Source organism: Heterodontus francisci, chromosome 6 (genome assembly GCF_036365525.1).
Source record: "Heterodontus francisci isolate sHetFra1 chromosome 6, sHetFra1.hap1, whole genome shotgun sequence".
Lineage (NCBI taxonomy): Eukaryota > Metazoa > Chordata > Chondrichthyes > Heterodontiformes > Heterodontidae > Heterodontus > Heterodontus francisci.
Window position 1 is genome coordinate 128,972,801 of NC_090376.1, and position 13,771 is coordinate 128,986,571.

Sequence of the window (13,771 nt, forward strand, 5' to 3'; positions counted from 1 at the left end):
GGGTTTAGATGAAGTCTCGTGTGGAACATAAGCACCAGCACAGACTAGTTGGGCCGAATGGCCTGTTTCTGAGCTTTAAATTCCATGTAATGGCTTTGTTCATAGCAGGATATTGAGCCAAACAAATCAGGAAAGGTTGTGTATTCTATTCCTGATCTGCACTAAGTTAACCAATCTCTATTAATCAATCTCGATTAATGTTAAGTGGAGGCATTGCAACTGAACATGCCATGGAGGGGGATAAAACAGGGAGCAATTCCACACTCCAGATCATAATCTAGTGACCCACGATGAAAGCATCTCTCTATGGATATCAAGTGAGAATGCAGTTGGCCTTGGGTATAATGGCAACCACTATCAACTATTGCAATGACAGTGCCCAGGCTAAAACATGAAAAATGACTACCTGGGTGAGGCACTGGAGGACCTCTTCTACCCATGAAGTAGCACGAGTCAAAACCTTGAGGAGAAAAGAAGTATCAATGTCAGAGAGGAGAAATATATATGTAAAGAAATCAAATTCAAACAGGTTAAGTCTGGTTGAAACATCAACAGAAGCATATGTGTCTTAAAACCATTGCAAGCCATGCTTTCCCATAAGAGATGGCTTTTCTTGTCCAGATTGCTTTGTTCGGGAATTGGACAGGGTCATTGCTTTAACTTGTTAGTAGGGTAAACCTAGTTGGCAACTACACCGTTCTTGCTCGTGTTTGCAGTTTAATCAGCAATTTCATGTTCTTGTGCTCCTTGGAGCACCTTCCTGGAATGTCAGGACTGTTTAGCTACTGGTTTAACTGCAATCACAAAGAAATGCTTTGGGTTGCTGCTGGAGTTGTCGATATTTGTAGTTAAGTTAGCTGATTCAAATACCTGGTCCTGTGCAGAGCTGCTGTGACTCACAGAATGGCTCTCAATCACTGGAAATTTGAACCTGCTGAATTTAATGTGCACACAGTCACAGATAACTCCCTGGGAGGTCCCTCTGTCCTCGATCCTGCTTCTATCCAAACTTCAAGCCATTGGGAATCTAATCTGTTATTGTCAATAGTGCTTCTCAGAATCTATTTTCATATACTGTTTATGCTGATTTTGAGGCTGCAGCATAAATGAATGGAAAGGTCAATGGGTTGACGACATGCATGGAGTAGATATGTGTACAATGTGATTCAGTCTGACTCTCCCAAAGCTTCCTTTACGTTAATGGCTACATGATATTCATTCTTCTCATTCTTGATTTGAACTTTACTAATTGTAGCAATGGAATGATATAGGTGAAAGGTGATCCCAACAAAGACTGGTGCTGGAGTATTAGGAAACATCAAAGGGAATTTAAGTTCCTTATTACCCATTTAATCTTACAATACCAATGCTAAATGGATTAATATCTTGTATCAAGCTCTAAACAAAAATATAGAGTTTCCTGGTAAATATGTGGCTACTAAAGTTTTCATCAAAGCACAGGGAAATTATCCACCCTTTTCCAAGATTCCTTTTGTGTTGAACAGTCTTGGGAAGGGGTGGTGGGGAGGTGTTGGCTAAAATTAGGCTTTGGTAATAGTGAATAGGCATCCCATTTTCGAACCCATCAATGCTCTCTTTAAAATTTAGTTATTGTGCACGGCCAATGTTTTTCAGTGCACGGTCCCTTTAATTTTTTTTTGCATGGTTACACATGTTTGTTATTTATTACAGAACAGGGCCTGTTCTGTACCTTCCAGGCTGCTGCATGGCTATGCACCCATGAAGATTAGTGGGAACGTTGCACCCCACCCAGAGTTCCAGGATTTTGACCCAGTGTTACGACCAGGTGAGGAAGGGGTCTCAGGCTCCGCTCTGGCCCCTTTCCTGGTTTGGTTGCAACAGGGTTTGACTTTTAAAAACACCATGTTTTCGCTTCACCTCAGTAACTCGTTGCTCACTGCTCTCTAATTGTAATGGTAAATGAACCAACCAGACAGGCTTTCTTAGGTTTAAACAATAAAGATGTAAGTTTATTAACCTTACCATTCAAACTCGGTTAAAATTACTAAAATACGCGGCGCAACCATGCTAGCATGATTATGCGATAAACACAAACACAGATGGATACAGAGGGGAAGAAAGAATTGCGGGGAGTGGGTGGTGTGGTGAATTAGGTTAGATAATAAATAGAATTCAGTTACTGTCTTTCAGTTTGGCTCTAAAGTCCTTGATTAGAGTTAAAGTCTTGCAGTTCTCACTGGAGCCTAGTGCACACTTTCAAATTTGTTTCTCTGGTACCAGAAGGCTGAAGAGGTCCGCTGTCTTGAGGCTTAAGCTGCTTCCATGGGTCCCTGGGACTTTGCTTGAGACAGAGAGAGCAGTGCTTTCTTCTTGAAGTTCAGTTGCAGTTTGCCCCAAACCTTTCTGTGAAGCACAATTCAACCGTTCCCATTCTGGCCATCAGGTAAGTCATGTGACCAGCTCTTTGTTTGAAGCAGCATCTTCTGGGGAGCATTGTTGATTCTTCAAAGCTTACTAGACACACTCTGTGAAGCGGGGAGGTGGGGGGAGGGGGGCGGTGGTGGAGTGCTGTCTCTTACAAGGTCAATGGCTCTCAATGTCCTTTGATCGTCACTATTGACAAAACCCATCTTGCTAATTGAATCAGGGAGCACTCCCATTGTCTCTCTACGCAACTCTCTCTCAGAAAGCAAATGTGCAGCCATGTTTTAGCTGTTCAACTCTGTAGTCATTTTAAACAAGTTATGTTCAATGTCCAGTAAAAAGGTTCAAGTAGTGTTCCATATGACGAAATTAATATGTTTCCATTTGGCAGGTGTGGTTTCCGTCACACCAGCGATGATGAATGAACGGCAAGATATTTAAAAGTCAGGATGATGTTGTGATTTGAAGGGGAACTTGGAGGTGGTGGTGTTTCCATGCGTCTGCTGCCCTTGTCCTTCAGAGAGTTTTCACAGAAAAATAAATAAATTCGTGAAATGTGATGTCAAAACATTGTTTGAAATCCTGAAATCCAATGGAATAAAAGGGAATTTAGCTTATTCAGTCACCTTGAAGCAACGGCCTTGGACATTGCTGTGTTGTTTATATGTTTTATCTTTGAGCTGTCACCTTTTTAAGAGCTGTGTCAGCTATTTTGAAGCTGTTTGTCAGCTTCACTGAGTTGAAGAAGTTGGCACATATGACATTTCCATTTCTGACATGTTAGGTTTACATGACAGTTTAGTTTAAAAGAAACTTTCCATTTAAGCAATGAAGGCAGTTAAGCTACTTGGCTTTGTTTGAGGATGAATACTTACATAAATTATGGAAAGTAGACCACTTGTGATTGTTTAATATAGTATAACTAACCGACTCATGAAAGAAGATTTTCCATGTTTGCTAAACATATTTTTATGATTTAGCTGCAAATGGTACATAGAGGAGATACTGGAATTGCATGGGTGCAGTGAGCGTCAGAAAATTGGGTGGATCACAGAACTTGCCCAATTTTCCACTAGTCGCTGTGCCCAGTGAATTTGGGTGCAGGCCCAGGAAAATCTCCAAGACAGAAATTGAGCTGAGTAGCTCAGATGAGGCCATAAGCCAAGACAGTTAAATGAAAATGCATCAGATCCATTCATCCCACTGGGAGTGGTTAGCAAATTCTGCTAGTGTGGGTCCATAGTGACAGACAATCTGTCCCTTGATGCAGAGCTCGATACACACATAGAGAAAGCAGCTACCACCTTTGGCCGACTTGCGAAACACGCACAGGATAACACCAAACCGACCCTTAGGACCAAGCTGATGGTTTATAAGGCCTGTGTTCTCAGCACCTTGCTGTATGGGTGTGAAACATGAGCGACTTACAGCTACCTGGAAAAGAAGCTCAATAATTTCCATCTTTGCCGTCTGCGGCCTATTTTGGGTACATCCTGGTAGGAAAAAAATCACAAATTCGACAGTCCTCTCAAAAGCAAAGCTGCCAAGTGCGTTGGCACTAATCAAACAAAGGAGGCTTCGGTGGATCGGACACATCCGCAGGATGCCAAAGGACATTGTGTATGGGAAAGGCAACTAGTGGGGCGCCCAACCTTCACTTCAAGGATGCTTGCAAGTGTGACATGAAGGTCCTAAATGTCAACTATCACATCTGGGAGTCACTGGCTGGTGAACGAGGGAAATGGCGACACATCCTGTGGACTGGTGTGCACTACCATGACGACCAGTTGCTACAGCAGCTTGGCAACAGGCGCCAATGTCAAAAACAACAACTCACAGCATCACTTGGCAACTTCACGTGCAGCACCTGCTTCTCAGGGATTGGCCTCCACAGCCATCAGCAAAGGTGCACCAAGAGAAGACACCCCACCTAAATGGATTTGCTGCGTGTCCATCATCTTTCATAGATGGAAGGATGTCAACCAACTATAACTATTACCTGAATTCCACTATTAGATTATTTCCAGTCGACTCCAGAATGCCTGTTCTTTTGATCTAGAACATGGAGTTGGTAAGGCCAGAACTATTCTGGTTCATTTTTGTCTGCAAAAAGGTGTCAAAGCAAAAATGGAAAACTACGATACTTCAAAACAATGTCCTCTTTGATGGAATAACGATTACAATGTAGTTACTGAAAATTTATGGGTAGATTTTCCAATGATTCATCATCAGTGGTCGGAAAATCTATATTTTAACACAGTCAGTTTATGTTACGTACTGTTGATTTGATGGGTGGTTTTACTCAGTCTCAGAGTTTATAGTGCTGATGTTAGCGGCTGTAAGCATAGTCTTAAGCAACCAGCTTACTCCTTATTTGGCATGCAGTGATGTCCACACCAAAGTATTCATGATTGCAATGCCATTACCACAAGTTATAATCTGTCAGGGAAAACTATGAACAATATGCAGATGTTGCAGAGATAACAGAAATGAATCTCAACTGTTATTTGAAACCACACCTGTTGCATAAATCAAGCTACATCAAACTTATTGATGAAGACTGGATCCTTTTGCAAAGGTCTGTCTTGGCACTTTGATTTCCCACACATTTGTATAGCAGCCAGTACAAATGAAATGTGTCTCTGCTGTTAGTATTTGATGTGTACTGTACTCAGTAAATCACTAGGCTCTCAGATTTCAGTAATCCATTGTCAGATTCATTCAGGGACATGATCAGACAAAACCGGGTTAAAAGACAGCTGCAAGTGCTCCCACTCTCGCTGCACTCATTCAAAGTTCCATACACCATACATCCTCCTCACCCGATCGCTTCAAGTCCTCAAGCTTCATCTCCTCGTCACCAAAATTTAGTGCTGCATTTTAGTTGCAAGATCTGGGCTGTGCACATAAATTAATTTAAAAATCACACACCGCAAGTGCAAATCACCTCAGATTTCAACACAGAAAAAATGTTGAGAAAGGGGAAACTAAATGCATCTTCAATCACAAGAAAAGTGTTTTAAATTAACCGATAAATGGTAGATTTTTAAATAAAAATGGTTACTCAGTCAGGTTGATGGATCAGTTTTAAATAGACAGCTCAAAAGGATCTTGTTGGTGGCTTGTGCTGAATCAGCAGATCACACTAAAATGGATGTGAAAACCCAGATTTTTACCAAAACTTGCACCCATCAGTGTATTTACCACTTAAAACCTTTTTCTTGCTAGGTTAAAAAGAACCATGTTAATGTAGGCCAAAATGGGGCCTGTAATAAAGAATTTTCCCAATTCAGTCAGCATGCTCCGATTTCCTCCCACAAGCCAAAAGACTTGCTGGTTGGTAGGTAAATTGGCCATTATAAATTGTCACTAGTATAGGTAGGTGGTAGGGAAATATATAGGGACAGGTGGGGATGTTTGGTAGGAATATGGGATTAGTGTAGGATTAGTATAAGTGCGTGGTTGATGGTCGGCACAGACTCGGTGGGCCGAAGGGCCTGTTTCAGTGCTGTATCTCTAATCATAATCATAATCATAAGCACTCGCTGATCAAGTATAACACTGGGAAGAGCAAATGCAGATAGAATGATCAATTTGACAGACACCTCCATCCTACTTGCAAAAACGATCCTGACCTCAGATTGACTCACCATGTCAACTCATTCCCACTTTGACCTCTCCAACTTTAGCTGCCTAAGCTGTCCAACACAAGCCTCAGGAGGCTAATTTTCTGAGTGTCAAACCCACAGTGAGAAACCTCACCCAGTGCGTCCTTGAAAATTAAGCCAATATCTCATCTTTCTTCCAATAATTCGGTGAGCCTTGCTGAAAAATTGACTTTTGTAATGTCAGACTTTAGCTATTTCCCATTTTCCGAACAGTCAGAGGATGTTGAGGATGCGCAGGGAGCATGTTAGCGTGGGGGTGGGAGGGGGGGCGGTCAGCAGATTGACCTGATGGATGTAGACACTTCGGGAGGAATTTTACGCTCTCCCCCGCAGTGGGTTTGGAACAGGAAGCGGTGGGATGGTGGTGGGGAGGGGACACCACCACCTTCCCGCCTCAGCCAAAATTAAGTCCTGTGAATAGCCTTCCCACCCTGCTGCCAATTGAGGCCCTTAAAGTGGGCAATTAATGCCCAACTAAGGGCCTCATCCCACCTCAATTAACCAATCGGTGGGCAGCCGTGTTGCCGCATGGGAAGCACGGATGGAAAAACCGTGCGGGCTGCTCAACGGCTCCAGGTGTGGGGGTGGGGGGGGGGGGTGATGAGGGACCTGACATCGGGAAGCAGGGGACCCACTGAGAGCACCCCCCTGCCCTTGCTAAAGACCCCCCCCATACACCCGTCCCCCACAACCTCCACCCCATGAGACCCTACAGCTCCTGACCTACTTGTGGCCTGGGTCCAGCGCCGCTCCTGGGCCTCGGGTAGGTGCTCCACCAACAGCAGCCATTGCCTCCACAGTGGTGTTGCTCAGTGAAAGAGCTGCCAGCCTGTGATTGGCCAGCAGCTCTCAGAGGGTGGGACTTACAGTGCCAGGGTGCTTGATCCCGTGGAAGGCCCGCTGCTGTCCACTTAAGTGCCTAATTGACACTAGATTGGGTAGGCCTCCCACAGAAGAGGCGACGCGGGGTTCTTGGCATTGTTTTCTCGGATGTCAAGACCCCTGTCGCCAGGATAAAATTCTGGCCAACATCTGAGGGGGATCCACATCTGGCATCTTACAAAATATTACAAAGTATTTACAGCACAGAGATAGGCCATTCAGCCCAACAAGTCCATGCCGGTGTTTATGCTCCACACAAGCCTTCTCCCACCCCTCTTATCCTAAACCCATGAAACCAACCCTTCCGATCCTTTCTTCCTCACATGCTTCTCTAGCTTCCCCTTGAATGCATCTATGCTATTCTGCTCAACTACTCCCTATGGTAGCGAGTTTCACATTCCAACCCCTCTCTACGTAATAAAGTTTCTCCTAAATTCCATATTAGATTTATTAGTGACTATCTTATATTTATGACCTTTAGTTCTACTCTCACCCACAAGTGCAAACATCTTCTTCACGTCTAGCTTCTCAAACCCTTTCCTGATCTTGAAGACCTCCATCAGGCCACCCCTCAGCCCTAGCATGTTGACCTCTCTAATCTCATTTTGAGTCCTTGGAGGCCTTATACATTTCCCACATGTTCATTTTTTTTCTTTCCAAACTTTCCATTTTCTTTCTTCTTTAAGCTGTTTTTGTACAGGGCAAAACTCGACCAAGCACAAAATGGTCAATGTAAAATCATACTGCCAAAGCTCATCATTAAAATTAAGCGTATTATAGCTGGACTAATTGCAAGCAGTGTTTTATGACTTATTACCTCAGTTAAACCCCTTCATTAGATCACCATCCTGTAATCACTGTTTGGTACCCATTATTGTATATATCATAACTCATTAACTCTAAAGTGCAGCTCTGCAAATATCAGAATAATTTGTTTGTAGCTTTATTTGTTTTAAAAACTAATCTTCTCCCCTGTCTCGTCTGGCCTTATTAAAATCAGTGGGAGTCTGCCTCCTAGACTAATTGGTAGGAACAGCATACCACTTGTTTTGATGGCATCAGATCTATGGAAACTCTTGGGATTTTAAATGCAGATTGTCTTCAATGAATAAAAGTCACTTCATTATTTTTAAGGAAGCAAACTGTGGCATCAAATCTTTAGCTAAGGAAAGTAAAGGCCAACACCCAGACTGCTTCTGAAGCACCAAAACAGTCGTTTGTTATTTCCTGAAGTGGAGAAAAAGGACACAATCTTGAATCTACCCACCAAAATCAGCCAAACCTCTGCTGCCCATATCCTAACTCACGCCAAGTCCTGTTCACCCATCATCCAGGTGCTCGCTGACCTACATTGGTTCTCGGCTGAGCAATGCCTCGATTTTAAAATTCCCATTCTTGTTTTCAAACTTCTGCGGCATCGCCCCTTCCTGTCTTTGTAACCTCCCCCAACCCTCTGAGATATCTGCGCTCCTTCAATTCTGGCCTCTTGCGCATCCCCCGATTTTCATTGCTCCACCATTGGCGGCCATGCCTTCAGATGTCTCGGCCCGAAGCTCTGGAATTCCATCCCTACACCTCGCCACCTCTCTCTCCTCCTATAAGACGGTCAATAAAACCTACCACTTTGACCAAGCTTTCGGTCATATGGTTGAACATCAAATTTTGTTTGATAAAGCTCCTGTGAAGTACCTTGGAATGTTTTACTCCATTGAAAGTGCTATATAAATGCAAGTTGTTGTCAAGGTCTGTGGAAGTGAACTCACCACTAGCTGCTTTCTTCAAGACTCAGCAATCCAGAGTAAGCTATCTAGTGCTGATTAAAAATTAAACTTCCTTGATCTTCCATCATTAAATCAAAGGAGGCAAGAAGGAGTTTGAGCAGGAGGAAATATCATGAAAGATCATCAAATAACAGCCTGCTCCTTTTCACTGAGGGAGATATAAAATGACAAAATACTTAAAATGGCAACAAAATACATTAAAGTGTATTGTGAGGCTGAAGCACAGCTTACTTGAGACACGTTTCAACAACACCTGCAAATATTTACCTGGAACGAGGATTAAGTAATCACCTGCCTTCAACAGCCATTTGTTCAGGCTTAGTGCACTGATTTATAATGGGAAATCAAACTGTATTTGCATCCACTTGTTTTAAGCAAGCAAGCAATTTATTTTTGTTTCTTTTTGCTTGCCTTGTATAGTCTGTTCATGTCCAACTGTAAAATGTATTCTGTTTCATAACATCTCAGCTCATCTGCTGCTGAAACCCTCAGTCATGCTTTTGTTACCTCTAGACTTGACTATTCCAATGCACTCTTGGCTGGTCTCCCAAATTCTACCCTCCATAAACTTGAAGTCATCCAAAACTCCGCTGCCCATGTCTTAACTCGCACCAAGTCCCATTCACCAATCTCCCCTGTGCTTGCTGACCGACATGAGCTCCCGGTCATTCAAAGTCTTGATTTTAAAATTCTCATCCTTGTTTACAAATTTCTCTATGGCCTCATCCCTCCCTATCGCTGTAATCTCCTCCAGCCCCACAACACTCAAAGATATCTGCGCTCCTTTTGTTTTGGCCTCTTGAGCATCCCTGAATTTAATCACTCCACCATTGGTGGCTGTGCCTTCAGTTGCCTCGGCACTATACGCCAGAATACCCTCCCTACACCCCTCCACCTTCCTTTCCTCCTTTAAATAATAAACAAAAAAATCACTTCAACTGAAATTCTTTATAAAAATAATCAGACATGGGGTAAAAAAAAAGCTGCTTTTGATCAACAGTCAAGAATCATCCAATTAGGGAACAAAGTCGATTTGCTTTCTGAATGGTGCAAGAAGGTGGCATGCCACAAGTTTGGGCGTGTCGGACAGCCAAGATTCTGGTCATCTGACCTAATATTTCCTTATGTGGCTCGGTGTCATATTTTGCTTCATAATGCTCCAATGTCTTGGGATATTTTATTACATTAAAGCCGCTATATAGAGAGAAGCTGTTGTTGTTGATATTAACAATAATAAATTGGAAACGAGTATGGAATACAAATATTTAAATGCAGTATTATTGCAGCCTCAGGCATAACGATGTGTGTAAATGTTGGGTTTGCCAACCCTCCAGGATTGCCCTGTAAGCTCTAATAATTAAAGATTAATCTCTGGGACATTCTGCAAGCAACCGAGGAGACAAGTCATAGGGCCATTAAAAATTGTGGGTGCTTTTACATTTTCTTTGAGCACGTTAGTTTACTAGTTATAAAGATAATAGACATGGGAAGAGGGGGAAGCTATTCGATTGGCACACAAGTATCATCCAATTGGGCAATGAGGACTCTATTTGCTTTCTGATTGGTGTGGGAAGGCGGCATAACGTGGGTATGGGCATGTTAGGCAACCAATGGTTAGAGTGTGGGGGCAGGACAGTTGGAGGCAAAAGATTGTGTGATAACACTGCCAGAAATATGTCCAACCAGAGTTGGTAACTCCATGGGCAGGATTTTCCCTGCGTATTTCTGAACCCCCTCCCCCCAATCAGGCTGAAATGTGAGTCAGAAGCCTGCACAGTGTGCAAAACAGTCACTCATTATGATATTTCTCAGGGCAGCCAATTAATGGACAGGGGGCAGGCTCACCATCGAATTAAGGATGGTGGACGGGATCTTGAAGCTGGAGAGCCAATCAGAGGCTTAAAAGCAGCAGCAGGATGCAATGGAGGGTAAGTAAGGGAGAGGGTGCTTCAAAATGGAGGCGTCACTGCTTCAACTTTTTAAAATTTTAATTCAAAAATGGCTTTTGCAGCCAGTCTGCCGCATGGGGGTGGGAGCTCCTCTACAGGGCAGCCTATAGCTGCTGTAGAAGCTCTCTAGGCTGCCTGGAGCATTGGCCCCTTGGGCTGTCAACAGGAGGCTCCTCCAAGCAGTTAAACTGCTCCCCAGCCCCTGCAGGGAGCTGGACGCCAACTGGAAAGTCCCAGTCCGCCTCTTTTAATTGGCCTTAAGTTGCCGTTAACAACCTGGATCGGCTATCCTTGGCATGCAGCCCTGGCATCATCAACCCCCTGCCACAAATCCTGCCTCCACAAAAGTGGCCCAGGATGTGATGGAGCCAGTGACCCAGCATGCTGGTCGACGGCGCTATTCTTAGCACCTGTTGGCCTCCAATCCCAGCCCCGGCAGGAGCTAAAAATCAACCCCAAATGTGTTGTTACTAATTTTCGCTATTTCCTGCGGGCAACAGACAGTCACAAGTGACAGATGACAACAAACCAGGCTCTGATGTTATAACTTCCGGATTAAGGCCTGTGAGCTGCATGCTGAAATAAATATTAGTGATGTTAGGAAAGCGAAAATGTCAGCTATTTTTCCCTATAGCTAAATAGATCTACAGGTAGCAAAAAATGCCAAAAATCACAGTGATTGTATTACATCAGGGCGGCACAGTGGCGCAATGGTTAGCACCGCAGCCTCACAGCTCCAGTGACCCGGGTTCAATTCTGGGTACTGCCTGTGTGGAGTTTGCAAGTTCTCCCTGTGTCTGCGTGGGTTTTCTCCGGGTGCTCCGGTTTCCTCCCACAAGCCAAAAGACTTGCAGGTTGGTAGATAAATTGGCCATTATAAATTGTCCCTAGTATAGGTAGGTGGTAGGGAAATATAGAGTCAGGTGGGGATGTGGTAGGAATATGGGATTAGTGTAGGATTAGTATAAATGGGTGGTTGATGGTCAGCACAGACTCGGTGGGCCGAAGGGCCTGTTTCAGTGCTGTATCTCTGAACTAAACTAAACAGTTCTCTGCTGGTCTCAAACGTATCTTCTTGCTGGCTGCTACAGCCAAGCCAATAAAAATTTTCCGGCAGGCTTACTATGTATGTTTCCTAAGTATTATTAGGTTGTGCATGCTGTTGGAACAGAAATAACGTTGCAGAATTTACGTCCTTGATGCAATTACGGTCTGACATGCTACGCATAAGTGACGCAGAGATCCAATATCAGGGAACAGGTGCTGGGAGATTTATTCATCATTTCTATCTATGGATTTTAATCACTGTGGTATAACAATGGCAATTTCTTATGATTGATTTGAGTCATTCTCAGCTGGTGGCTGTACAGCGAATGATATCATTGATTTTGTTCTATATTGTTCCCTGTATTTTCAGCTATTTATTGTTACAAGGAACCCCCAGGAAGGCTAACCATTTGCTAGTTTTTTAAAAGGTTTGACCTTAAAATAGTTATTAGGTGATACTGTGCAACAGTCAGCTGCAATGCAATCAGCAGTAATTCAAAAGTAATAGTACACTTAACAATATTGTCTTTTGGTTAATTCTTTCATCCATAGAGATATTATCACTCCCCTCTGAATGCAAAGCTCAAATCAAATTTTCTAGTACTGTCTTCCTTACTGTGTAAGGAACTGTTCAAATAAGCTTATTTGATGTACAGACAGCTACTTTGAAACTGCAGTCGTCATCCAAAAAGTAGTCAGTGTCATATCACTAATCTCCACGGTTGCAGAGAGGATCCATTTTACTAAGAATATGGTAGCTTTGGGTTAAGGTACTAAACTGGAAATTCAGAAGTCAAAAGTTTCGATCCCATCATACTGAATTATAAAATTAAATTAAACATTAATTTATATGCTACATATAACAAAGCAGTATGATTCCATCACCTAGACAAATGCAGTACTATCTAAAATCTCACTTGTGATATGATTACATTGTGGTATGATTACAATTGGTGTAACAAGAGATCAAAATTGGAAAAGTGCAGAGATCTTGGAGGGCTACAAGGCGAGAGGAGGTTATAGTGATAGGGGCAGGCAAGGCCATGGAGGATTCCAGTTCCACATGATTTGGTTTACTCTTAATGCCCTTAGGGCATTAGAGATAGGCAATAAATACTGTTGTCTATTCCTTGTCATCTACGTCCCAAGGATAAATTGAAGGACACATCTTTTATTTCATTTGCTTTATGAAAAGACAGTAGGCCATAATTTTGCTGCAACAGGGCATCTAATGGCATCCGTCATTAGTTAGACTTGACTTTGATGTCTAGATTTTAAAATATTTTACTTGGCAAGTTGCTGAAAATGTGAACTGATAACACCGTAGTGAGGGAAACAGGGTATTTGAGACCTGAGGGAACAGGGCAAGCAACTGCATATCTCCTTAACCAATTATATTGAAGCAGTGTGGAATTAACAGTGCAAGGATGGAGAAGGAGGTAGAAATTAGAGGGGGTAAATTCAATGTTAAATCAAATACAGAAAGGGAAAAGAGAGAGACTGGATTAAAAAAGACAAAAAGGAAAATTTTTTAAAATGTAAAAATTAAAATGTTACTTTTTTAAAAATCTCCAATAACAATTAAAACGTGAAGGATTGAGAATCCACATTTGTAATAGTTAATTCACAGTGCAAGAACAGTTGATTAGCAATAATCAACAGTTATCACAACATTAAAAGGATACTTAGACTGGAATGGACAAGATTTAACTTTTTTGTGATGAGTTTAATTTGTATCTGTCTCGCAAGTACAACAACTTCAAGCCATTCAATATATTTCAATTGTGAGGCAGACAGCAAGATGTTAATTCTGTGAAGCTATTCGCAGACTGGCACATCTTGGACAGATATTTGACTTTACAGAATCATTACAGTGCAGAAGGAGGGCATTCAGCCCATCGTGTCTGCATTGGCTCTCTGAAAAAGCAATTCCCTCAGTTCCATTCCCCCGCCTTCTCCCTGTAACCCTGCACATTCTTCCTTTTCATATGTCTAATTCCCTTTTGAATGCTTCAATTAAACCTGTCTCCACCACGTT

At 42.6% G+C, this 13,771-nt stretch overlaps 1 protein-coding gene across 5 annotated transcripts in view; it reads right to left on the minus strand.

The window, feature by feature from the left end:
- The window catches only part of LOC137371530 (dachshund homolog 1-like), a 494,797-nt gene that overhangs the window by 263,451 nt on the left and 217,575 nt on the right, over positions 1-13,771 (minus strand). For 3 of the 5 annotated variants that reach the window (XM_068034282.1, XM_068034279.1, XM_068034283.1), the window contains exon 3: positions 407-460. The exons of the other annotated variants lie outside the window; for them this stretch is intronic. In XM_068034282.1, the coding sequence (XP_067890383.1) occupies positions 407-460 (54 nt within the window). The remainder of the gene's footprint in view (positions 1-406; positions 461-13,771) is intronic. 5 annotated transcript variants of the gene reach the window in all.